Source organism: Eptatretus burgeri, chromosome 4, assembly GCF_056783735.1.
Source record: "Eptatretus burgeri isolate ZD-2024b chromosome 4, Ebu_testis_v1, whole genome shotgun sequence".
Lineage (NCBI taxonomy): Eukaryota > Metazoa > Chordata > Myxini > Myxiniformes > Myxinidae > Eptatretus > Eptatretus burgeri.
This window is the reverse complement of record NC_140964.1, coordinates 56,937,721-56,965,231: the sequence shown is the minus strand read 5'-3', so window position 1 is coordinate 56,965,231 and position 27,511 is coordinate 56,937,721. Positions and strand designations below refer to the sequence as shown.

The 27,511-nt window shown below is 43.8% G+C and overlaps 1 protein-coding gene across 23 annotated transcripts in view; it reads left to right on the top strand.

Moving 5' to 3' along the window:
* Nucleotides 1-27,511, top strand: part of PHKB (phosphorylase kinase regulatory subunit beta) — a 129,386-nt gene that overhangs the window by 62,558 nt on the left and 39,317 nt on the right. For 21 of the 23 annotated variants that reach the window (XR_015057425.1, XR_015057429.1, XR_015057426.1 and 18 more), the window contains 10 exons: nucleotides 5,973-6,036; nucleotides 11,660-11,755; nucleotides 13,209-13,406; nucleotides 14,397-14,454; nucleotides 14,552-14,629; nucleotides 15,289-15,368; nucleotides 19,260-19,431; nucleotides 19,659-19,817; nucleotides 21,432-21,526; nucleotides 25,453-25,508. Coding sequence is in view for 17 of the 23 variants with exons in the window: in XM_085878141.1 (XP_085734267.1) it covers nucleotides 5,973-6,036; nucleotides 11,660-11,755; nucleotides 13,209-13,406; nucleotides 14,397-14,454; nucleotides 14,552-14,629; nucleotides 15,289-15,368; nucleotides 19,260-19,431; nucleotides 19,659-19,817; nucleotides 21,432-21,526; nucleotides 25,453-25,508 (1,056 nt within the window). In the remaining 6 variants the exon portion in view is untranslated. The remainder of the gene's footprint in view (nucleotides 1-5,972; nucleotides 6,037-11,659; nucleotides 11,756-13,208; nucleotides 13,407-14,396; nucleotides 14,455-14,551; nucleotides 14,630-15,288; nucleotides 15,369-19,259; nucleotides 19,432-19,658; nucleotides 19,818-21,431; nucleotides 21,527-25,452; nucleotides 25,509-27,511) is intronic. The other 2 variants (XM_085878143.1, XM_085878142.1) reach the window with 1 other exon arrangement.

Sequence of the window (27,511 nt, the reverse complement as noted above, 5' to 3'; positions counted from 1 at the left end):
TAGTTATTGTGTATTTTCATCTTGAAAATCGATGCATTCCCTGCGCTCTCATTTGAATTTTCTCCACTCGGATCACGTGTGGGCCACGTGACGCCTCGACAGCCAATAGTTCGGCTGACATCGTATGCAAATTACGTCAGACTGCGTACCTACCAACCCTACCGATTCGTGCAGTAGCCTACCGATTTTCTATAGCTCCCAACGCATACCGCATTTGGAAATTGTTATTGGAAAAAAAAAATAGTTGTGTTTTTTCGGTTTTGCGTTCGTTTCTCACTGCCACACACACACACACACACACACACACACACACACACACACACACACACACACACACACACACACACACACACACACACACACACACACAAGCATTTAAAGGCCATTTTCCCCGCTAAAGCAGGGGTTAGCCTTGCGGGCCCCATGACAATCTTCTCCACTTTACCCTGTTTTCTGCATCTCCTCTTCTTAATCCCCTTGCCCACATTTCCTCTTCCACCACATTTAGCCAAGTTTTTCTCGGTCTTCTCCGTCCTCTACTTCCGACTACACTCATGAATTGTTGTAGTCCATGTTCCATGTTGTAGTCCATTCAATTGTTGTAGTCCATGTTCCCTACATTCCATGTACCAAACCTCAGAAACCGATCTCCACGTGGGGCATCAGACGATTGGTCATCATCAATGGAAAAATTTCCTCCCTTGCTTCGATCAGGTTCCCCACCTTGAGTTTTAACGAGAGGGGGTGAGGACCCCCACGGGGTACTTCGGGCTGTACCCTGCCCATCAGTTGTACTCATCATGGTTTCCTTTTGAGGCGATGTTTTTATGGCCGGATGCCCTTCCTGACGCCAACCCTTTTAGTCGCCTTTTACGACACGCAGGGATACGGTGTACCTATTCTGACCGGGGTACACACCGGGCGTTTCTCACTGCCAAGATCGTATTACACGCGGCTGCTTCTACATTCTACAAAACTCGTGCCTGACCTTGATTTCTTATCTCGTCAGCGATTGGTTATTGCTTCCAAACTAAGCATGACCAATGGGACGACAGGAAACAGCGGGCATTCATTTCAAGACAACGCGCCATTTTCCATTCATGATCAAAGACTGCAGTTAACAGAGAGGACTCATCGCTTCAGTGCACGACAACAATGCAAACACCAGAAAAGAAAACACCACCCCCATGCTGGGTCAGCAAGTTTAAACCAAGTTGGACAACAGAGTTCAAGTGTATCAAGGCTTCGTGTAAGGGAGACGGACATGCCTTCTGTGATATGTGTCGATCAGACTTCTCCATCAGTCATGGGGGATACAAGCTGTGACGATACAAGCTGTCGCTGAACAGGACAACCAGAGGTCGAACAGGGAGCTATTTGTCGGTTTCCAGGCAATGCGGCTCATTGTGAAGAACGCCCTAGAGGGGACCAGTGGAGTGAGGAAATTCAGAGCAGAGGTCCGAATGTTCTATGTTGGTTCCCTGACCTACATGACGGACAAATTCCCATTCCAGGACCCTTTGATCAGGAATGCAGTCATCGTGGACCCAGCCTCATTCAAGACAGCTTCCATGCAGAGCCTACTTACACTGGTTGAACAGCTCCCTGCATCTGTTGCCCCAGAAGAGAACAGAGATGCGCTGTGCAGAGTTCTGCACATATCAGTCAGATGTCACCCTGCCAGCATATGACCCAGATGAGAGTGTGGATGTGTCTTGGGCAGCCATGGAGAAGATGACGGACCCTGCCACTGGCACCAGCCGGCCCATTTACCCATCGCTCTATAGACTGGCCAAACACGTCCTGCTGATCCCTCACAGTAACACCTACTGTGAGTCCCTTTTCAGCATGGTCAAGAAAATGACAACTGATCAGAGGAGCATGTTGGGACGCGGCAAGGAAGGTCACGCCAAGTCAAGCGTGTACAAGGACAGCCATGGCGTCAGAAACACTCTGTGTGGTTTTGCTGGCAGGGAAGATCAACATCTTCAAGCTGGATGGAGTCAGCTGCTTCTCATGGAAGCCAGATGCCAACCTTCTTAAGAAGGCCAAATCTGCCACCTACCAGGCTCTGAATAGCTAAATGTGCATCTTAACTGTTCAAACCTGAAAACTGTAAATATGTGTGAAATTGTAAATATGTTATGAAATCAGAGTGGTCAGTCATTTCATTCATAAAGATGTATCAGTGAGTTTATGTAAACCCTTGTGTACATGTATGGGCACATACATGTAGATCTTGGACAGTGAGTACTTTATGGAAATGTGACTGATCATCATGATGTCTTCGAAAAATTAAGATTGGTGAGTCGATCAACCATGTTAAGTTTTCTCTTTTTCACTCAAAAAATATGTTGATATATTTCAGCCAACTGTGGTCTCAAAATGCAGGAGATTGCACCATTTTGCTTCATTTTTTTTGAAAATTTTGCAGGGGGGGCATGCCTCCCGGACCTCCCTAGGGTCGCATGCCACTGCGTCGCACGCCAGCCTACCGCTTTTCCTTCAAAAAGAGTTCGCAGGTATGAGACTGTCATGTGACCAGCTCAGTTGTCCTAGATGGCAGCTTCCTCCAGGGAGGAAATCACCGGCAGCTGATCAGCGATTTATCGGTAATTTTTGATGAATATGGCCAGTGAAGACGCTCCCCAGTGTATTATTCACCAGGACAATGTAGCGAACAAAGAAGTCAAACGTTTTACGCCTGTAAGATGGGATAAATGGAAAGTGTCAACAAATGGCTCATCTAAGACAGTCACGAAAGACGTTTAGCCGAGAGTGCACGAGTGTATATTGAGTGTGATGAAATCCCTAGTCATCTGGGCTATCACGACACTTGCTACCGTCGCTTCATCAATGCAAAAAGAATACGTGGGGCTGAGAAACGTTGTTCACAAACCATGCATGATGATGACTGCGATTGTTGATTGCATGTATGAACAATCGCCAAAAAATCTGCGCTCTGCATCGATCATTGCTGGACATGTTGTATACCTGCAACTCACACGAAAAGCCAAAATTAGGTTCCCCCGCCTTCCCTATTGTAGTAGTCGGTGCCGTCTAGCGGCTGATGCAGTGACGGGTAAGGGGGATGGGTCCCCACCCCGTGAGGTCTGGAACGTCCTCAACACGAGAGCCGAACTACATGGGTGTAAAATGTATAAATATAATTGAATCAACTCTCCACGACACACGATACCGCCCGGTGCTCAGTTACATCGACTCAGCCCTGCGGGGCTGGCCCAAGGCCACCCTGACGATGGCGAGTCGAGGGTTGCTCTTCCCAGACGAAGACGCCACACGACGAGCAATGCAGCAAAGTCAATCCTCGCGCTGACTGGGTGCGCCTCAAGTGTCGATCAGTGCCGGTTCGACAACCCAATTGTCTGCTCCACCAGCCATATGTATGTAATGTCCGGCCGTGGCTGACTGGCTATATATAAAGCTGTCCGAGGCAGGTTCAATGGCGTTCATTCGATGGGTCGATGCGCTGGCGTTGCACAATGGTTAGTCCTCCCGTGCCGGCACTCCGGGTACAATAGGCCCGTGATCGAAGTTAGTCCTCCCATGCCGGCACTCTCGGCTAAACATCGTTTGTGACCGCCTAAGACGAGCCATTTGTAAACACTTTCTCTCCATTTATCCCATCTTACAGACGTAAAACGTTTGACTTCTTCTTTCGCTACATTGTTCTGGTGAATAATACACTGGGGAGCATCCTCACTGGCCATATTCATCAAAAATTACCGATAAATCGCCGATCAGCTGCCGGTGATTTCCCCCCTGCAGGAAGCTGCCATCTTGGACAACTTATCTGGTCACATGACAGTCTGACTAAATTAGCATATGATGCAAGCCGATCTATTGGCTGTCAAGGCGTCACATGGCCTCCTTGTGATCCGAGTGAAGAAAATTCAAATGATAGAGCGCGGGGAATGCATTGATTTTCAAGATGAAAATACACAATAACTGCAGCTATTTGAGTGGAGAACTTTTGCATACGTATGTATTTGGATATATACTGTTACGAATTTGTGAATTCGATTGCACACAACATTCAGGTTCCTTTAGTCAGCTATGTCGATAAGTGCTTGTTTCTAGATAGCTCACCTTTCATTGTTTAAATGTTCAGAAATCGATTAGATGCGCTGCGGATCGATTTAATAGTTAGGGAACGAACAATAGAAACATCCCTCCCCCTCTTCTGCGAAGAGGAAGAACCACCCTGCCGTCCCGTGACTCATGATGTCAACAACTCCCTCCCACCCGTGACTGAGCGGGGGGATGGAGCACGAGGGCATGAGTCATGAGTCATGCCGGGAGCGGGGGAAGGGCGGGAGAAGGATAAGAGGAGATCTTTCCTTTTGTTCGTGGGCAGAGTTGGAGAAGGGAGTTGAGGGGAGTCGTTCAGCAGACCTTCGGGTCCTGTTTGGCTTGGGTTAGGGTTGAGGCCTTCGGAAGCTTTTTGCTTTGGCTGGCTCAGTGAGCTTCGGCTGAAGCCTGGCTCGGGAGGAGGCTTTTTGGAGGCTTTTTGCTTTGGTGGTTCAGTGAGCTTCGGCTTCTGCTTGGCTCGGGAGAGCTTTTTGCTTTGAGCTGGTCGCTCGGCTCGAGCTGCGAGTGGTGGCTTCTTCTTCTTGGTTCGTGGAGCTCTTTGTTCTCCATTTTGGTTCCTGGCTTTGTGCGACTCATCGACCTCTTCTTGGAGGTGGTTCCTCGTGGAAGCGACGCATCGACGGGAAGGATCGGCCCCTCGTCTCACCAGCACGTGTTGAGAAGCGCGGGAGGATTCGCGGGAGCTCGGGAAGGATCGCAGCTCACAGCTATTGGATCCAGCTCGCTCTCGCTGGAGCCCGGGTCTGAACAACTTGAAGACCACACGAGGTGGAGAGGTTCGAGATAGGTTCTGGGTTTCAGCTCACCTGTCCTCCGAGCTGGAGCTCGTTATTAAAGGCCTCTGCCACCATTTCTTGGGTGTGTGTGTGTGCGTACGTGTGTCCGTGGGCCCGTCTAATAAGTAGGAACTGCTGTTAAGTGCAAGTGACTGTACATAATAAGTAGACAGTCGTAGTCCTTTTCTCGTGCTTTTGTTGCTTGTATAATTGCGTACATGTTTTGCCTTGTTTAATTGCATACGTGCTTTATGATAATAAATGTCCTTGTGTGAATGTAAACCTGTTCGTTGCGTCCATCCCTCATTGAAATGCCCCATCTTGCACTCGGAATATAGTTTGTTTTTTAAGTAGCCGGTAAAGTGATCGGGTCCAACGGGACTGCGCGATAATACCCCGCTCGGTTATCCCAAAAGGAAGCGAGCTGCTTCAGCGGCTCGTTTCCAAGCGGTCCCGTTGAGGTACAATCTCTCGGTAACCTACCCGCGCGAATAATTAGGTAAATCGAAGATTTGGCGATCGGACCCTGTAGCGCGTGGGTAGAGTGCTGACAAGGTTATGGTGTGGTTAAAAACACACCCGTGGCTGGTTTCCGGCGTTGATCCGGAAAGCCGCGACTGGATTGTCCGTTCGGTGGGCGAAGTGACTGTTATTGGTTAGACGCAGTCGTCCGCACGCCGACGGGCGGGAAATCTACAACAATACTATCATATCATCAAGGTTTTGTCTACCCCCCGATGAGTGGAACGAAACTTGATTTTCAGGCACTTCTTGAGCCATGATGATAGCCTATCATATATTGATACAATGGAGTTGTTTGTGGACTTACTTTGGTGCTTTCATGTTGTATGTATCATACATATTGGTCCACAACTGATTGTTGCTATGATTCAGGCCAAAATTTTATGTTAAAACCATAGTGAGAGTTCTGCACATGATGCATCCTGCCCCAAATCCTGTTCTTGGATGGTCTTTCCTGTTGTGGATGTCATTCTCTCACTCTCACTCTCACTCTCACTCTCACTCTCACTCTCACTCTCACTCTCACTCTCACTCTCTCACTCTCCCCCCTCCCCCACACAGTTCCATTGGTTTGGCCAAGGCTGCATTGGAGGCTATTAATGGATTTAACCTCTTTGGGAACCAGGTAAGATTTTTAACTGCACATCCCGTGTTTAATTTTGTTTTTGAAAGCTGTTTGTAAGGAGTAATTTCATATTCTCGAGTTGATTGTATTACTGAAACATTATTGCTTCCAGTGTAATTAGAAGTGTTTGTCCATGCCTCAAATTATTTCAGGGATTTTCTTTTCGATCTTTAATAATGTTTCTTCAAGAACAGTAAGATGCACATTCGTGCAAAGTGACATCAATGGATGTGTGTGTATATTTCGCATGTGTATATTTCCACCTGGCCGAAAACCTTTGCTAAGGAGGGGCAAAGTTTGTAAAGGTTATCCTACAGTTTAATGAAACACCTGTACTTTCAGCTGGGTCATTCACAAGATCTCTCCTGGATCATCTATCACATCAAGCCCAGGTGCTCAACCTGGGGGTCGCGACCCCCTGAGGGGTCGCAAGATTGTTTTCAGGGGTCACGGGAAGGTTGTAAAACAAATAAACAAACAAATATATAATAAAGAAATTCATAAATATTTTTTGAAAGTGATTTTTCAATTAAATCTCCCATACCAATGTTATAATGTAGTCATTATGAAACAGATTTGAGCAGCAAGTGAAATTAGTATGTGAGAGAGACAAAGAGAGAGACAGAGACAGAGACAGAGACAGAGCAGCACAGTGGTGGGTGCTGAAAGTCAATGTTGGCGCGAGCTAACTACTTCAAGGTGGCTGAATGTGGATCGGTGACTTGTCAAAAAACGTCTGCCAGCTCAAGATGCGGACCAAGACGACACATGTGAAGGTGGGCCAACTGTTACAAGTTCAACTGAAAAACGTAAGGCACCGGCGGCAGATTTGGCCTCCAACAAGCGTCCGAAATATCAGACTGACTTTCTGCAGTCCGGATTCACATGCCTAGCCAAAAATGAAGTGGAATATCCACAGTGTGTTCTGTGTTCAGAAGTGCTTGCTCACGATAGCTTGAAACCAGTGAAATTGAAGAGACATTTACAAACCAAACACCCATCCTCCATTGACAAACCATTAGATTTTTTCGTCGTAAGGAGGGAGAACTACAGGGCCAAAAGACGACTGTACGTGAGCACTCTACAATCCCTTTCAAAGCCCTGTTGGCTTCATATGAAGTGGCATACCTGGTTGCTCAATCCAAAAAGCCCCATACTATTGCAGAGAGCCTGATCTGCACAGCAGCAATTGCAATGACCAGAGCTATGCATGGTGAAAAAATAGCTAGCACACTTGAGACTATTCCACCGTCTAATGACACAATGGTGAGGCACATTGGTGAAATGGCCAACGACATTAAGGAGCAGCTCATTGACCGAGTGAAGAAAAGTGGAAGATTTTCCCTCCAAATTGACAAAACAACGGATGTTTCAAGTGATGCACAGTTACTTGTTTTTGCAAGATACAGCTACGAGGGGAAAATTACGAGGATATGTTGTTTTGCTCGACACTTGAAGGAACTTGCACTAGTCGTGACATTTTTAACAAACTGGACAGTAAACTGCGTGAGGAGGGGCTAAGTTGGAAAAATTGCATCTCTGTGTGTACAGATGGAGCTGGTGCCATGCAGGAGACAATAAGGGGACTGAAAGCTAAAATTTTGGAAGTGGCGCCGCATGTCAAATTCACTCATTGCATTATTCACAGAGAGGCCCTTGCCAGCAAGAACCTCGAGCCACAACTCCGCAATGTTTTCCAAACAGAAATTAAAGTGGTGAACTTCATCAAATCCCGTCCGGTGAATACCAGACTGTTTGCCACACTCTGCCAGGAAATGGGATCGGAACACGAATCTCTACTATTTCACACAGAGGTCAGATGGCTATCACGGGGGAAAGTTTTAACCAGACTGTTTGAACTGCATGAGGAGGTTCGCATTTTCCTCTCAGATTGCGGCTCCCCCCTCGCTGACCACCTGACTGACCCCACATGGGTTACCTACCTTGCATATCTGGCAGGCATATTTGATAAACTGAACAGTCTAAACTTGTCTCTTCAAGGCCCAAACACCAATGTCCTCATGCTTTCTGACAAGGTTACAGCGTTTACTAAGAAGCTTGAGCGGTGGGCAGCGCGAGTCGAAGAAGGCAGTATGGAAATGTTCTCTGAGCTCGAGGGCTTCATGGACAAATTTGACATGAGCATCCAAACAATAAAAGGACTTATTGCTACTCACCTCAGAAGCCTGCTTGGCCACTTCAATAGGTACTTCCCAAAAGACGACACCCCAGAGAGAAACGACTGGATACGCCAGCCTTTCATCACCTCATCTGCCCGACACCTGTCATCGGAGCTTGAGGATGCGCTCTTGGACCTCTCCTCTGACCGCAAAGACTGCTTTTGCCTCATCCACACTGGAGGAATTCTGGCTGTCAGTGTCCGTGAAATACCCAAGACTATCAAAGGCTGCAATTGATATACTTATTCCATTTGGATCTACATACCTTTGTGAGAAGACCTTTTCCTCACTGACATTTATCAAGAACAAATACAGATCATGGCTCATTAGAGTTGAGGATGACCTTCGTGTTGCAGTCTCCTGCTTAAAACCAAGAATACAGCTGCTTTGTTCAAACAAACAGGCTCAGCCATCCCACTAACATGAGTAAGTGAATACTATCTGACAATACAAGCCTGTGCCTTTACAGATGTAACTGTTAAAAAAAGAATTATTGTGTGTTATTGTGTTCAATTATTTTGAGTCAGTATTATCTGAATTATTGCGTTCAATTACTTTGAGTCAGTATTATATGAATTGTTGTGTTCAATTATTGTGAGTCAGTATTATCTGAATTGTTGTGTTCAATTATTGTGAGTCAGTATTATCTGAATTATTGTGTTCAATTACTTTGAGTCAGTATTGTATGAATTATTGTGTTCAATTATTTTGAGTCAGTATTGTATGAATTATTGTGTTCAATTATTGTGAGTCAGTATTATCTGAATTATTGTGTTCAATTATTTTGAGTCAGTATTATATGAATTATTGTGTTCAATTATTTTGAGTCGGTATTATATGAATTATTGTGTTCAATTACTTTGAGTCGGTATTATATGAATTATTGTGTTCAATTACTTTGAGTCGGTATTATATGAATTATTGTGTTCAATTATTTTGAGTCAGTATTATATGAATTATTGTGTTCAATTATTTTGAGTCAGTATTATATGAATTATTGTGTTCAATTATTTTGAGTCGGTATTATATGAATTATTGTGTTCAATTATTTTGAGTCGGTATTATATGAATTATTGTGTTCAATTACTTTGAGTCGGTATTATATGAATTATTGTGTTCAATTATTTTGAGTCGGTATTATATGAATTATTGTGTTCAATTACTTTGAGTCGGTATTATATGAATTATTGTGTTCAATTATTTTGAGTCAGTATTATATGAATTATTGTGAGTCAGTATTATCTGAATTATTGTGTTCAATCTGGAAAAAAAATGAAACTGAAAACCCATTGAGAATCGTTGTTATAAAGGGGAAAATGCAAAATGAGATGAATGATAAAAGGCTACAAGCCTACAACAGGCATAACTGTTATAAGAACTGTGAATGAACTGAGAATAATAAGCCTGTAGGGACACTGAAAGGTATTTGCACTGTGCTTAAAGCTGTTTTGCAGGCCCAGCTATATGAGAATGAATGATAATAGCCAAATGCCATCAGCTTGTAAAGCAGTCCTGTTGCCTCCTTCACAATCAGTTGTGCTGTCGGATCATGAATAAAATTTAAAACTGTACTTAAAGCCAAATTGATTTAGTTTTTGTTTTGTTGTTTTGTTTTTTGTATATTTTTGGTCAGTAATGCAAGGTTTGTGTACGTCTGGTAGCTGTCATGTGTGATAGTGACCTCTGTCTGCAGCAGAGGGACGCTCAATCTTCCAGTCTGTGTCCCGTGCATAAATAGGCTACGTACTGCTCTTTGCAATTACAGAAGCCTTTTTTATGAATGTGGCTGGCTGTTTTTACTGTGTTATACATCAGAGTGTATATAATTAATTTGTGATGCCAGTTTAGTTCTGTTTAGTTTTAACAGCTGGCAGGATCTCGGCGTTGACCAATGTGCTCCAGGAACTGTGGACTTTTTTATGCGCTCGATGACGTCACTGCAGTGTGTTTCAAGTGTGAGTTGGGAGGGGGGGTCGCGAATCCCAACTTAAATTTTTTGGGGGGTCGCGGCTCCAAAAGGTTGAGAACCACTGACATAGAGAACAGTCTGGTGTTGGCTTAATGGTTAAGGTGGCTGGTTTAAGATCTTAAGGACTTGAGTTTGAGCCCCCATCGTACTGCTGAAATAACACTAGGTCGGTTGACTCAGCCTGTCATCCTCCTGGGGTCAGCAAAATAAGAACCAGCTTACTGGTAACAGGGGCACTGCATCAGCGGCATTGCTGCACTTCCAGAAAATGATGCAACCGACAGCCACAGGCCGCATACGAAACAACAACAACATAGAGGACATACCCTGAGCCCTGAGGTTCTTAGCATTGCTTTTGGAAAGTTTTAGCTTTTCTCAACCGCTTCTATTGACACAAGTAACAATTTGACGTATCCTCCTCAGTCTTGCATACAGCTCCTGCTGAAATCTAAAATTGGGCTGCAATCTACCATATGGAGTAGCGTTCAGTAGCCAAGACTTTGATTTCTATACATTTGTCGTGTGATATTTTCCTTCCAGGAGCCATAGTATTCACTACACTACAATGGTACAAACACTTATTCTTTTCTGGTATTGCAGATGTAGCCCTTTCTATTGCTTGCATAACTACCAATCACAGTGTACTATATCAGCACATGACTGTAGTATGAAGCATTTCATTTACTCTAGCAAATTACCCGTCAGGTGGTTATGTCACATATCCCCCACCCCTCTACACACACACACACACACACACACACACACACACACACACACACACACACACACACACACACACACACACACACACACACACACACACACACACACACACACACACACACACACACACACACACACACCTGTGGGCAATTCCTTTTTCTACTGTGAGTAAACTTCCACATGCAATTCTGCCAACACCTCAACACCCCCTCCCCCACCCACTCAAAGTCCTCTCCTCCTCCACCTTCCAACCAAAGCCTCAACCTCCCCTCTCAACTCTAAGGCATTAATCCCCTCCCCACTTCAAGCCTTCAAACACGCTCCCGACCCATCCCCCCCCCATCACAACTCAACGTCCCCCTTCCAAATCTGCCCCATCTTTAGTTTCCGCCCTCCACCTTCCCCTCCCCCCTTTTCTTCCTTCCTTGCGCTCAGCTAATCCCGCTCATAAAAGCAAACAGGCATTCCACAGGCTTGGGGGTTTAGTTACCTGTATTCTAAAAGGGAGTTCAGGCCAAAGCAGATCCTTGCACTAAGTTTTCTTAAAGATCCCCAACGAGGGTGAAACCTGTTAACAGCTGTGCCCCTATCTCTGCCTGTGGCATAATGGGCCCACCATTAAGGCTCATATAAAATGCTGCGGGACCCTCTTTGGGGTCATCGTGAGCTGATTGTGATGGTGATGCCATGATGATGCTTAAGGTTTGAGAGCTGACTTTATATGTATATATTATCATCTCTCTTTACGTAGGGTTGTTCCTGGTCTGTGATCTTTGTGGATCTGGATGCTCACGTCCGCAACCGACAAACATTGTCATTCCTGCTACCCCGTGAATCCCGTTCACATGTATGTATATGGAATGGGTTGTTGAACTGAGTTTTAGGTCATGTGTCTGGTACCTAACCATCGGTAGGTCAGTCCTGTGTGAATCCCATCTTGTTTCCCCTCCAATCGTATAAGGTGGTGACTCATCAACTTATGCTGGTCTTCAACATTAACTGATGATCCTTTCTGTTCTTGCTGCCCTTTCCCCTGGTGATTTCATATCTGTATTTACTTTACTTGTTGGCTGTCCCATCTGATTTTATGTACACCCTGCCCTCCCCTCCCCCCCCCCCCAAATTGCGTGTCTTCTTTATCCATATCCATTTTTGTTATCCTGCCTTGAAGTCCATTGTCTGTTTGTTCTACCTTTTCCTCTCTGCTCAATTGTCGATGTGATGGCCTTTTACCCTCTTTTGTCTTGCTATTCCATGAGTTTTGACCTCTGCAAGTCTAAATTGCTGAAGATTTCAAAAAGTGATGTGGACCTGCAATTTGATATTGAGAAAGTAAAGGTATTTGTTTTGTGAACTCGTCATAATACGAAAAACAATAACATTTTCAAAGCATCTTTGAAGTACGGCATCGGAGAGTGCTGGAGTAATGACCAAGATGTCAATTTAAAGTGGAGTTGAAGGCGAACGATCTAAAGAGGAAAAGCAGCCGCTAATCTGGAGAGATTGTTTTGTCCACAGAGACTCAACCATAACTCCTCAGCGTGTTGTATTTACCTTTCTCAGATTGTCCATAGCCTACACATAATTCAGCAACACCATTAATATTTATATGATAAATGGAAACGTGTGACATGAACAGCATTTGGTGGTGTTCAGTAATCTATTTCTGCTTTATCAAATCCTGATTCACAACAAATGCCTGGATGCCATTTTCTCAAGTGAAAAGTCTACACAGTACCTATCAGGCAACGTCATACAACTGTACAATACTTGCAATGGTCGTTTCTGTGCGCTTTTGTTGTACACTCGCATAATGGCAACACAGCAGCTCAACAGCACACAGAGATATCCTTGTGATTGTCATTTTCCCCATTCCTGTGAAAGACTGGGGATGATATGCACATCACTGGCTAAACATGAGCGTGAGAAGGTGAGGAGGATGTGGGAGGAACTTCTTAACTTCTTCATTATACTGAGAGAAATAGATCTGAAAAAAAAATCCTGATTTATTTTAAGTGACCCATCATCGAGGTTTCGACCCTTTAATCCCAGATTGAACAGTGGGTTCACTCCATGAGAGAAGAGAATAAAGTATGAGAAGAGGGGAGGGGAAAGGAAAGGATAGCGATCAATTTCCAGAGTATTAAAGCATCATTGAACAGTCACTCATCATCGTCATCATCATCACCACCAGCAACAACAAATAATTAATCAAACCTATCGGTTTTGTCACTTTTTTGGCAGCTTGTCAGGGTGGTTTGAGATCCAGATTCAGAATGTTTGTTTTCACCTATTATCAGAACACAGATGCTGCATTGCTGCCATGTGTCGGCTACCCAGCATTCGCGATCGATGATGAGGCATTATGCGCACAGACAAGGGAGAAGATTCTACGCAAGCTACGTGGTGGCTACGGATTCCGTCGCTTCCTCCGGGATGGCTACCGCACAGCGCTCGAGGACCGGGCACGGCGCAATTATCGCCCTGCTGAAATCAAGGTGAGCAAAATTGCACAGAATTTATTTGAATTTAATGTACAAGGGAAATGAACAGAAATTTGATTTTGAAAATAAATTAATGAAGGAATGGATGTAGAAAGAGATTTTTTTTATTTTTTATTTTTACAGCCATTTTTCCATGCTGAGCAGGGGTTATCTTTTTGCTGGCTCCATGCAATCATGGTTCCCTTCTTGAGGAAATGTTGTTGTTTTTTATGGCCGGATGCCCTTCCTGACGTCAACCCTGGTCGCCTCTTAAGACGCACAGGGATATGGTATACCTATTCTAACCGGGGCATACACCGGGACCAGTACACTGGTACTCATTTTGCCGACCTCGGAAGGATGACAGGCTGAGTCAACCCCCTGGTGTTAATTCAGTGGCCCAACGAGGCTTGAACTCAGGACCCTAGGATCCCAAGCCAGCCACCCTAACCACTAAACCAACACCAGGCTAGGATGTAGAAAGAGATTGAGTGAAAATAATGAATTTAGAACCAGAAGGGCACGCGGTGGAGCGCATACCTCCGCCACGTAATTCCAGATCCACAAGAACATATTGGGCCCAATACATTTTTTGAAATATCATGCTATACAGTACTATATCGTTTTTGACCCCATCTCTCAATAGTGAAGAATCATTTTTAAAATTAAATAATTCTCGAATCTGAATCCGGATTCGGATCTTCACCAAAATCGAATCATTTCGTCCTTGTTACACTCCCAAACTGTCCACAAAATTTCATCTGGATTCGTCCACAACTTTTTTGAAATATCCTGTACACAAACAGACAGAAAGGAGTAAAAACATGACCTCCTTCACCTTCGGTGGCGGAGGCAACAATTGATCCACATTGAGCAATTTTGAAAATATTTTTGTCCTGTTCCACAATATGCATTTTTTTTTGAGTGGCGATGATTTATAATATATTTTTGGTCGCTCGCTGTCTGTTTAAAATGACCTTTGTTATCATGTGTTTATTTTTGTAGCTTTTTGATGGTATCGAGTGCGAATTTCCACTGTTCTACATCAACATGATTATTGATGGTGAGTATTAATAATCACTGAATCTTATGAGGTTTTGTCATTCTTCTTTTCATTTCATTTGTGCTATATGCTGTTTAACTCAACATTCTGTGCATAGGTGTATTCAGGGACTTACCCGACCAGGTAAAGGAATATCAGGATCTGCTACAACCATTGCTCTTTGCTACAGAAACAGGTTAGTCGATGCACTGTTATACTCTTAGCGTAATTATACACATCGTTCCATCTACAGGTGTGAAAGAGCTCCGTTTTGAGGGAGAAATGTGACACCAGCGGCAAATCTTGTATATTATTTAATTATTTTAAGGGGAGAAAAAACTTTTTTTATTTTTTATTTTTTGAGAAACATGGCTGTGGTGGGGGGGGGGTGGATCAGTTTGGTCTCAGCTTCTGTTTCATTCCACAATTATTTAAGGCAGATTGCTGATGCATCCATTAATGGGACGCATAGCCTGCTGAAGGACGAGTATATTTGCCAACAGTTTTCATGGTTATTGGTACCGATCAATGTTCAACAACAAAATTGAAAGTCAAACAAGTTCAACATCGAACAAGAATTTCACAGGAAAAAGTTGAATGCAAGAACAATTAATGTGAAATGCTTAAATATGCTGTGTTAAAGTGAAGCAAACAGTTGAAACATTGAAAGTGTTGCTGCTAAAATGAAGATAATAAAAACAAAAATACAGCTCAGGGCATCTTCATTTAAAAACTTTCCGGGAAAAGGTCTCCACTGAGTGGAGAAAAGGTCTCCACCCCATTGAGTGCCTGTGGCATTTTTCAGTTTTGACTTTTTTTGTTTCACTCATTTCTCTCTCAACGATACCGTTGCAGTTATGCAAAAGACCCCAGGGTGGCACACTCAACATTTAAAGCATCCTGAGTTCGTTATTTCATTACCTCCACCACCAAAGGTGAAAAAAGGTTGTGTTTTCACCCCTGTTTGTCGTTTCTTACTTGGCGAAAAAATTTTTTGGCAAAGTATGTTGCTCTGTAGTGTTTGTCTGTTTGTCTGTTTGTCACATGAGTTTTGGCCACAGTTTTCAAGCAAGGGTTCTGAATTTTTTTGTATTTGTGGTTTACTGGCAAATTTGACAAATTAATTTTGGTGAAGATCCAAATCCGGATATGAGAATGTTTCAAGTGATTCTTCACCATTGAGAGATAGGGTGGAGGCATGACCTCTGCTGAGTGCCCTTCTTCATAATTGTGTTTGGTCACCTGACTCTTTCCCCTCGTAACAGGGATGAAGGAAATGTGTTTTATGTGTTTAGCAGGTTCTATCCATTTTGTGATTTTTTTTCCCACCTTGAAATCCACCTCTTCATCCAGCCATCCCAAATCCCTCACCCTATCCTTTTCAAAGCTCTCTTTCCCCATATCTCCATAAAATCCCTCACCCTTTCCCTTTCAAACCTGTCCTTCTCCAGACTTTCCTCAACCCCCTCCTTTCATTAAACCATTTCAATCCCTCTCATCATCAATACTTTTCAATCATTTTTCTCCATTCTTCTTAAACCCCTCCTCCCCTGCACCTTCACTCAGTGCAAGCCATGCACACAATGCTACATGTCTTGCAGTGCACACATCGTGTTACAAAACACCATCAAAGCCATTTACAAGGCAATCCCAGTGCTCGGTGTGTAACCAACAACGCCACCAGGAACAACGCTCTAAAAAGCTATGGGGAAAGCTAGGTGCATGACAGACCTTCTGAAAAGTTATGGGATGCATGCACCGAGCAAGCCACCCACAGGAGTGAAAGAGTGTTGCGGAGACCCTTCCCTCTCCCCTCGCCCAAAGCCACACCTCGCCCAGGGCCAATAAAATATGGAGCGCACGAGGAATCGTGGATGACTTGTGCCCAGGGGATCAGAGAGAGACAAGAACTGCCCCCCTTCCTGCTTGCTTGCCTGCCTGCTTTGTCCGAGAGATGAAGCGGACGAGTTATGCTGGAGCGAGGCTCCAAGAGAAAGCAGCAGCCAACACACTGACATGCACGGTTTTTCCTTTCTATTTCTACTTTCCAGATTTATCAACTTGAGATGCACTAAAGAGCTCAAAGAGCCATAGAGTTTTCAACAATTACCCTCTTGACTTGTCTGGGCGAGGGACTGACACGCATATCACCGCTGCATACGCCGCACTTCTCCCAGCAAACTGCACACACACACACACACACACCAACCTCATTCCCTTCCTTCCTTCTCTTTCTTCCCTTTGGGACCAACGTGAACCCGCTGACTCATGTAGGGTGAGCAAGAGACCAACCCTACTCCTCAGACTTTCTCTCCCTTTCTCTCTAATTTCTCCAGAGTGATTGAGGTGCGCCTGTCTTGTGAGTAGACAAGATAAAAATTTGTAAGGGGCTCTTCATTGCAAACTGCTTTCTCTGCAACACTGCATTGTTTGTGAATATTGCTTGTAAAATACATGCCCTTTAATCTCCATAAACTATTTCCAACCTGCTCGATTGTGTTTCCCCATTGGTTAGACATAGCGTACATGATAAATAGATGGGAAGTAGTACCCAAGTGATTCGCTGCGCTAGATAACCAACGTCCCACCTATTGTTTCGCTCGGCTGTACGTAATAAATAGATAAAGCTGGAAAGTCGAGAGCATGGCTCCCCATCTGGGATAACTAAATCATCAGAAAGGTAATGCGAGAGTTGGGCACAGGGACCCTAACAGATTTAGTTGCCTCAGACGGCATCCATGGTTGCTCGGCAACCCATCGGCTCGGGGAGTTATCCGTGGCTTGTCAACTTCATGGTCAGAGGTCGAGAAGCGGGTCTGAGTACTTCCCCTCGTGAGCCCCGTGCGCTCCTCCGAACCTGTGACAATACATTTAGCCATCGTGCCATGTAACTAGACATTATTACCATTTTCATATTTCATTCCTACGCAATTATTTGTAATTTATTTGTTTTTTCTTACGTTTCATAGACCACTTTGTTTCTGTTTGTCACGTTTGTCACCTTGCATTTTTTGTTTGTTTGGTTATGAGACATATCAGCATTTTGGCACTGAGGAATCTGAGCTTGTAAATATTAATTTCAACTCCACAGATGCTGTCAGTGAAGAAATTTTAGCAGTTTCTACCTGTTGTGGCTAATAAACATAGTTTGAGTTTGAAGATGGGATTTAACCTGTATTATTGATAGGTCTGACATTATTTGTGGAGGGAGAGGAGGGCCTTATGAGGGCTGGCCCATCCAGTTTAGATCCAGTGCCAGTCCAGTTTCAAATCTAAATTTATATTTTTAATAATCATGACTAATCATTAATCAAATCAAAGTTAATTATAATAATAATAATATATCGTTACTTCTCTAAAATGTATGAGATATCATGGGTTTTATAGGAATTGGTACCGGTAACACTTCCTGTTTGAAACCCCCATTTGCAGGGTCACTTGGTTGCGATTTAGCGACGTTTTCTCATCTGCGCATTACCTCCATAGCAATTGTGCTGTTTACAAGAACTTTGTGCATTGATATGTGCAAGGTTGTTTAGTCGGTTGAAAGTACAAGCATGATAAGTACATTTGTTACTTTACAGTAATTTGGTGTGTGCCATTTGATTATTGAACTCTGTCGAGAGCCTTGTTTGCTGAATGATTGCACTCATTTCATGTACCTCAGACATTATGAATGCAGCAACAACAATAATACTTGTATGAAATACAATGTGTGTTTGTGTATTTGTCTGTCCGCCTTCATCAGCACGAGTTGAGTCGGGTTTTAAAGGCCAATCTTTCAACACTACTGGGTGTTCACTATGATCAAAAGACCCAGAGGACCCAAAAGACCGCAACAAATGATGACTGGGTGTTCACCGTGCTCTGTTTTTCAGGACAAAAAAAGAAAAACATTTTTGATAAAAGACTAATTACGTCTCTTCTATTGGAATTGTAGATGGTATCTTGCAACCAGGCCTCATGCACGTTGTGCAGAAGCATTCTCTTAACCATTTGAACCTTGAGCTCCTTGGACTTTCGGCTCCGCCACCCTCGGGCTCCCCGGAGAAAAATCCGACCGCTCGGGTATATGGAGGTTTGAATAGAGGCTGGTAAAACGGCCACTTGGCTTCAAAGGGTTAAATAATAAATACAAGGTGCAGGGAGATGAAATTGGCAAAAAAAAAAAAAAATAGTATAAAACCTTTCAAAAAGGATCGGTTGGTGTTGTATTATTAAACCAAATGGCTTTTACAGATTCAGTATTATAGATATAAAATTGGAAACCAAGTTGGGCAGTGTATTGGTACCAGTCCACTTTTGTGGAATGATTCAGTGTATTTCCCCCACCCCCCCCCTTATTTTGAGTCTGGGTCCTCAAGTGTATTGTTAACTGGAAAAGTGAAAGTTAAGAACAAATTAAATGATGACTGGGTGCGGGTCATAATTTATTTGGGTCATTGGGGATAATAATAGAACTCCAATCCATCATTTTTGATAGGCTTTCTACTAGTAATAATAATAATAATATAATAATGATAATAACTTACTGGAAAGAACTATACTACTTCATGCTGCGTATGAAGTACACTACTTATAAATTATGAACATATTGATTCGTGATACTTAAATTGACTTGTCCCATAATGTGTTAACGACGTTCTATCGAAACGATGCAAAAAGGCTCCGTGTAGATCGGTGACTTGCTTTTGCATCAGGAACAAGAAGATTGGTTTAGGGTAGTTTATTGGCACAATCTGATATTGGCTTAATGGTTAGGGTGGCAGGTTTAGGATACTCGGGTCCTGAGTTCAAATCTCGCTTTGTCGTTTAATTATTGCCAGGTGGGGTTGACTCAGCCTGCTCATCCTTCTGAGGTTGGAAAAATGAGTGCCAGCTTGCTGGTATCCTGTGTCGGAGTGGCGACCCATCCAGGATTGTGCTCAATAACCAAGGAGACTGCAAAGGCAGCAACAACGCTCTGTACTCAGTATGGTCCCAATGGATGGATACGAAGTAATATTGTGCTGTCAAATGTTTTGTTATTGTCCTCGCGGTGCAGTACAATCATAGTGAATACACGCTAATCTGTTTGGGTGAGCTTTTGCCTTTCTAAAATGAATCCCATCCTGGAAATATACTGATGCACCCCCACTACCCACCCCCATTGTGTTCATGCTACCGCCGAGTTTGATTATCGAGTTGAATAATGATGTCCAGTGTGGCACACTCTATCCCACCAGGCCACCCTGTGGTTCCAAAGTACTTCCATGTACCCTTTGATTTTGTGGAAGAGGAGCGTGCTAACCCAGGCAGCCAGTGCCGCTACCCAAGCAACACCGGCGTTGATGGGCGACTCTTTTTGTGGGGCCAGGCACTATTTCTCACGGCTCAGCTACTTGGTTAGATTCTTCATTGAAACATTAACCTTCTACATTATCCCTCTGATACCTCCTCCATGTGCATTGTTAAAAAAAATTACTTGATATATACTGTTTGGTATTCATTGCATAAGGTTGTAAACTGATTCTTGGCATTTGGTTCAAATGAGTCACAAGAAATCACAATGTTAATGAGGTAGAGATAAAGGCCATTTGGCCCACTTTTATGCCTCCTCTGATTAAGTTGCCGGGAAGCATTATGTTTTCAAGTTGTCTGTCCGGCTGTCCATCTGTGCGTCCATCCATGATGGGTTTTCCTTACCGCGATAACTTAAGAATGGCTGAAGGAATTACAAGTATGTGTAAGGACGTAATGATAAACTGATTGGATTATGGGGTCAAGAGGTCAAAGGACAGAGGTCATTTCAGATAAAAATGTAATACTTGAGAACAGCTGCAGGGATTTAAATCAAACTTGGTACAAATATGTATAATGATGTAATAATGTGGGCAGAGGCATATCGGTCGACGCCGCGATGTCGAAGAGTGCCGTTCTATTTCAAATTATTTTTATTTGCAGAAAAAGGCACTTGTGGAAGAATTTGCATAAAGGATGAAAAGACAATCAAGACAAAGCACAGCAGCAGCATTTAGCAGGCTTGCACCCATTAAGGCTTTTGGAAACCATTTGCAGCCATGACAACAAAAGCAAAATATAAGCAACTACTAAACAGCAAGACAGGAGAAGAAACTACAGTAGAGACAAAAAGGGAAGAGAATGGAAAATGTAGCATTGGAAATCTGCAAATGTTGATGCAGGAATTTTTCATGAACGAAACAGGTTTGTGTGAATGAAATACCAAAAATCTATGAATGTTAGGAAGAAGAAGAATCTTTTCTTCAAGGCATCCTGTCATCTCATTTGTCAATTTCTGACACATATTGACTGCTTGTGATGTTTACTCACAGTAACCAAGTTGAAATAACAAAGAAAGCATCTTTATGAAGAAGCGTGTAAAAGTTCGGATTTCTTTAACTTTGCATTGAAGACATTATACGGCCATTTGCGGCATTTCTTTGTAACTGCTTTTAGCATTTATAGATTTCCAAAATGTAATCGGATGGATTTGTTTCGGTGCAGGGTTCTGGTCAGTGTAAAGGTGCAGTTTCATATGACTAAACGTTTTTGAGCTGTTGGACAGACAGACAGACAGACAGACAGACAGACAGACAGACAGACAGACAGACAGACAGACAGACAGACAGACAGACAAACAGAAAAGAAGGCATCAGGCTGGTAGCCTGACAGGTTTGACGAAAATCTTGCAAATGACGTCACTGTCACCTTGACCTTTGACATAAATAGTCAAAAATCATTGACAGCCTCACTTTTGCCATTCAGAATCCTCTCGTAAAGTTTGACGAAGATAGCTGAAAATGTTCGTGAGTTATCGCACTCGCAGAAAATATCGGGCCGTGCCATGCCGAGCTCCAAACAAACGAGACAGGCTACAAATGTGATGAAAATTTTCAATTTTTGTCATAACAAAATGAGCAATAAAAATGGCTCACAAATCTGATATGAATTAAATACAACTACTTCACTATGTTTAACGCCAATTGTACCTTGTACAGTGGAGAAGTTGATAACTCCAAGAGAGGTGGACCAAGCCTGGCGCTGGATTCCGCCAGAAGAACGCAGGAATGTTAGCATGCGTTACTCCAACCAGGTGAGCACTCGGCCATATTTCATTCTTCACATTCACTGCAGGCTCTGCCATTATCAAATTCGACACTCATGTTGAACTCTTTTTCTGCCGTTGAACTCTCTATTTCTGCCACTGAACCATTGCTCTAGGTTTTGGCTAGTTCATAGAATTTAGCCATCTATCCATTTTGGATTGCTATTAAACTCAGTCATATGGACTTTTTTCTTGTAGGTTTGGGGGTTGTAATAAGGTTGATGGTGAACAGTGAGATATAGAAGTAGGCTGTTCAGCACATCACACTTGGTTACTTAAAATACACCTTTCAATTTTTGGTGCAAATGGATCATGAATGTCCATTTAAAAGTTTCCCCCCCCCCCCCAAGCTGTAACTTTCTGTAAATATGAACTAATAATCAGGAAGAGCACATTGGATACGTCTATGACGCTTGGTGTTTGTGAGAGCTGTATAGTATTGTCGCATCGATGGAGTTGCTAACGTTTCGCTTCCGCACCAAAGCAATGTGCTTCGCGAATGTCCGAATTAAAGTAAACCTCGTTTGAGCGGAAAACGCAACTTCCCCCAGTTGAGATCTATGTTCCGCCAGTCTCTTGAAACGAGTTTGCTTTACCAACTTTTATACATATTGTTGCGGATTCAGCGGTGGGGGGCTTCGGACGAGTGCGTCAATCACTGTCCATAACCAGATTGGGTTTTCGCACCCTACTCTCGACAGCCAAATGTTACAGATTCAGCGCCACCCTAACCACCGCCGTCTCCGGGGTTATAACGCCGGCTGGTTCGGCACAGGCCTCGGGTCACGCGTCTCAAATCGCGATACCAACGTACCCCTGGACCTTACCAGTTGGGGAAATAGACCCCGGTTACAGACTGGTTTTATCAGATACTGAGCGAATTATACCAGTCTGTAACCATTTTGGTTTTTATATCCCAAATCGAGCAGATCGTTCCTCGGCGCGGCACAAATTAATTCAAAGCGGAAACTTCATACGAATCAGCAAGACTTATTGGGGACACATCGGGGAAACACGACACAAGCAAAGCATTCACGACAATGTTATAATTAATCTATAACCCGTTCTTATCTAGGGAGCGACGGGTTTCGAAGGGGACCCTAACGAGATAAACCATAAACGACATGCAGACAAGACACGGACAGCATGCAGACAAGACACAGAGTACTTGGTGATGTTTTATGGACGAGAGGAAAGTGTCAAAAGCACGAATGTGGCTCGTGACAAGCCGATGTCCACGGATTTGAGCCCCAAGCTCGAGCACGCCGCGTGGCAAGATGGCGCTCGTCCATGTGTCGCAGCCTCCGCGTGTTCAGACCCCACGAGGTCGACTGCACCAGAACGAAAGATCGATGGTGGGTTTCAGCTGGTTTCTCCCAAGGTCCAGTATACAAGTCCAGGCCTGGCCTGTCCACCAGACAAGGCCAAAATCGAGGTGTTGGGCTCCGCAGGCTGGGTCCATGGGATTCCAAGACATCGTCGAGCCGTGAGGACAGTCAGAGGCTCCGTCACTGGACTCCGGATGAACCTGTCGATGTGCTCCTCACGAAAGCCGATCGCGCCCTACCTCGGCACTCAGTTTCACCACTGCCGATCGCAGACTCTGCGCGCTCAGGTTCAGTTTCTCTCCCGGCAGATTCACCCTGCCTTTCCTTTTTTTCGCTCGCCTCGAAGCCCACTGGCTCCTCCCCTCAGTTTCACTTCCTTCTCTAGGCCACTCCCCCTCTCAGAGCGCTGGGCGGAGTCTATTGTCCGGAGAGATGAAGGAAGAAGAAGAACCTCTCGGTCCACCACCAATGTACCAACGATGAACAGCCTCTTACATCTCCCGACACACATGTAGCGTCCATTTACCGAACAACCTGGCTAAACATGCATTTAATGGGGGATCTGGGCTAATGCTATATTTAATAACATACGAAGGGCCATTTCCGCAACAATATATACATATATTTACATATATATCTCCAAGGGATTACCAGTCACTGTCACTGTTTGCGCATGTGTGTGTGTGAAGGTGCGAATCAGGTGACATGTCGCTTAATAAATAACAGTTTATTTTTTTTAATGGAGAAAACACAAACGGAGAATCCTGAGATGACAGATAGACTGGAACAGATAAATAAAGATAAATAAGTAAATGCACACTACTCCGAATACTAAAATATATTTGATACAGGTATAACGACCTAAGGCACCGTGAGCACACGAGCTTTTGCTCACAATGGTAAGCCAGGCAAGTTCTTTCAAAGAATATGAGGGTGGGTGGTGGTGAGGGTGGGGGGGGCAGGCTCAAAATGGGGAACACAGAAATCAGGAAGGTCAGATCAACTCCACAACCATGGCACCAAAGAGACACCGCAGCTGCCTGGACTTCCAAAGAGAGAAAGAGATCACCCATGTACAGCCTCTTTTATCCCCTCTCCCACGGCCATTTCCTGCAGTCTTTCAATGTTCTTTGCTCATGGTCCAGTACCGGCCAATGAGGTGGACATGGGCGTGGTGTCACCACCTCCACCACTCGAACCAATGATGCAACACCTTGCAGCTCGCCAGTGGCAGCTATAACCTTCGGGCATCCTTGTGATGGCCGCACTAGATGCCTTGTACTCAGAGCGTAGGCTGCCAAGGTTGTTTATTGGCCCAAACATGAACCACCAACATCCAAATCCACCCCTCCTTACCTAGCCTGATTCATAGAGGACATGTACAAATTCCCTGTCTAATCTTATGTCAACTACATCTAGAAAAGGTGGCATACTCATGGCATTCATAAGAGCAGGCGAACCTCACCCTAACAGGTCCTTGGTTGCAGAAAATGTTATGACCTACACAAACGCACAGACCATGTTAACTTAACACTCTACCCAAATCGTACCCCCTTGAATGTAACAGTATATCAATACAGATACCCTGTTTCTCTGCTTTTCTAGGAACCATAATGTACTGTATTTTTCCAGTGTATTAACTGTACCCCTGATTTTCACCCTCAAAAAAAAAAAATCTTCTCTTCTCTATCGTTGCCTTCCTTGTTCTCCAACACCGGATGACTGATTCATCCACGCCGAATCGCCTCCCAGCTTCCCCGTTCCCAAACTTTTCTGCAGACAGGCAAATGGAGAGCTTGAAGGCTGCAGTGAACGATTGCCTCGACATCTTGATAGGGAGAACGGATGATACTTGAAGATCGGTGGACTTGCTTTGCTTTGTGCAGGCCCTGCATTGGTACTTACAAGAGTTGTACGTTCAAAATAAGGTTGTTCATGAAGGGTCGTAAAACATCTTTCATCACGAGATCAAAATGGACATGCCTGTCAAGCTTCAGTCACACACCCGTTAAAAGAACATTGAGATTATTGCCTTTTACGACTCGTGGAAGAACCAGTACCAGCCGTGAAAGGAATTCGGACTTCACACGAGGACTTTGATGTGAATGGTGAAGAATGAGGAAATAATTGTTCAGAGAAAGGTTCGAAGGAGATAGAGAGCAGAAGACGGGCCTTTCACCCGGGCATGGAAAACGAACTTGTTGCGGAGTTTCGGCAGATTTGTGCTTGAGGACTGGAAATGTATTTAGAATTTGTTTGCAAAGTCTGGACAATTAAAATTGCAATTACTTTAAAACTGACATCTATGCAGCCAAACTGGAGAACATTTACCATTATAAGCACATGTCATGCCTTTTTTGTTGAATACTTGAAGAAAGACCGATTTTCTATACCTGTGTATTAACCGCACCCCCAACTTTCAACTTTTTCCCGCCGATAAAAAAAAGTGCGGTTAATACACCGAAAAATATGGTAATCCTCTTTTGTCTGACAAGAAACCATGATATGAACTTGTGATTTGTTTGATTCCACACCAGTGCTCTGATCTTTACACCATCTTACCCTATTGTGCGTGGATTTTTACAGGGTCCAATTGAGAATGATATTGTGGTTCATGTGACGCTCATTGCTGAGAGTCAACAGTGAGTATGCTGTAATGGGATGTATGTATCTTCATCTAATTCACATTAAACATGGGATTAAGGCAAGAAAAAAAAGGCATAAAATGGCCCCTAGTTTTTAGCATTTTGGAGAAAGAGGGTGAAGAGTGGAATTTGTCTGTAGAGAGCATTTCCATAATAAGTTTGAATTGACAGTCACAAAAAGACAATACGGGAGGGTTTGCTGTTTCCTATGTTTGAAGGTTTATGACTGCTTTACAACATTTCCTATATACAGCCGTGGCCAAAAATATCGGCACCCTTGCACTTTTTCCAAAGAGCTCACAATAGTCTCTAAAAATAAGTTGAAATAGACAAAAGTATTTGGTCTCCACAATTCTTTATTTCACCGTTAATATTACACAACCTTTGTTTTTGATTCAGAACTTAATGTCCTTTTTAAATCAGAAATTAAAATGAAATGACATTGACAAAATTATTGACACCTGAGACTTAATATTTGGTCGCCCATCCTTTGGACAAAATAACTGCAGTCAAGCACTTCCGATATCCATGAATGAGCTTCCTACACCGCTCTACTGGCAGGATGCCCCACTCTTCTTGTGCAAACTGCTCCAGTTCTCCAGATTTGAAGGGTGCCTTCTCCCAACTGCTGTTTTCAGATCTCCCCACAGGTGTTCAATGGGATTAAGATCTGGACTCATTGCTGGCCACTTCAGAACAATTCAGCATTTTGTCTTGAACCATTGCTGCGTGCTTTTTGAAGTGTGTTTTGGGTCATAGTCCTGCTGCAAGACCCATAACCTTCGACTGAGACCCAGCTTTCTGACACTGGGTTGGACATTCTGCTCCAAAATGCCTTGGTTAACCCCCCTGATTTCATGATGCTATGCACACATTCAAGACACCCGGTGCCAGAGGCAGCACAGCAACCCCAAAACATCATTGAACCTCCTCCATGTTTGACTGTAGGGAAGGTGTTCTTTTCTTTGAAGGCTTCATTTTGTTTTCTGTAAACATGGAGATGATGTGCTTTTCCAAAAAGCTCTAATTTGGTCTCATCTGTCCTCAGGACATTCTCCCAGAAGGATTTCAGCTTGTTGAGGTGTGTTTTGGCAAACTCCAGTTGGGCTTTCTTATGTCTCTCTCTCAGCAGTGGGGTCTTTCTGGATCTCATACTATAGAACCCCCTTTCATTGAGTTGGCGACAGATGGTGCGAGTTGAAACTGTCGTACCTTGTGTCTGAAGGTCAGCTGGAATCTGTTTGGCAGTTGATTGAGGTTCTTTCTCCACCATTCGAACAATCTTTCGCTGCAATCTTCGATCAAATTCAAGGGGAGGGGAAGGGAAAGCCACATTACCGGGGTGAAAGTGCTTTCAATTATCGATTGCTTCGCACATCACTGTGAAGTTGAAATTTCAAACTTCGCACATCATCTTCAACATGTCCAGTTTTATTTGGACAACCCAAGATACATAAACCACATGTTCCACTTCCGCCCATCATTTCAACACAGGGCTCACCAACCTATAATCCAGCGAAGCACATAGCTAATACTTCAGCCACTTGTCGGAAAGACTCAACACCACGTTATAAACTCAGAACATTTCATTCAGCAAAATTCAGCAGCATGACATTTTCCCCTCTGACACTCTTTTCAGTTTTGATGTAGAATCACTTTTTACCAGCAACCCTGTTCCAGAGACCTGCTCATTACCAAGTCTCCTAATGGTAAGCCCTCTCACAAGGTATACAGGAAACCAACTCACATGGACCGCGCCACCTCAACTACCGCTCTTTTAATCGTCCTTCAACTATCCAATCCGTGGAATGCACTCTTATTCGTCGCGCCTACACTATTAGCAACAAGTATAACCTGCAGGTCAAACTACTTCACATCATAACTGCCCTTAAATTCAACGGTTATCCTGCCCACAAGATCAAAACCAAACCACCGAAAGCTTATGATCCGACACCGGAAGCTAGAGCATGTGTTATTCTCCCCTTCGTTGGACGTACATC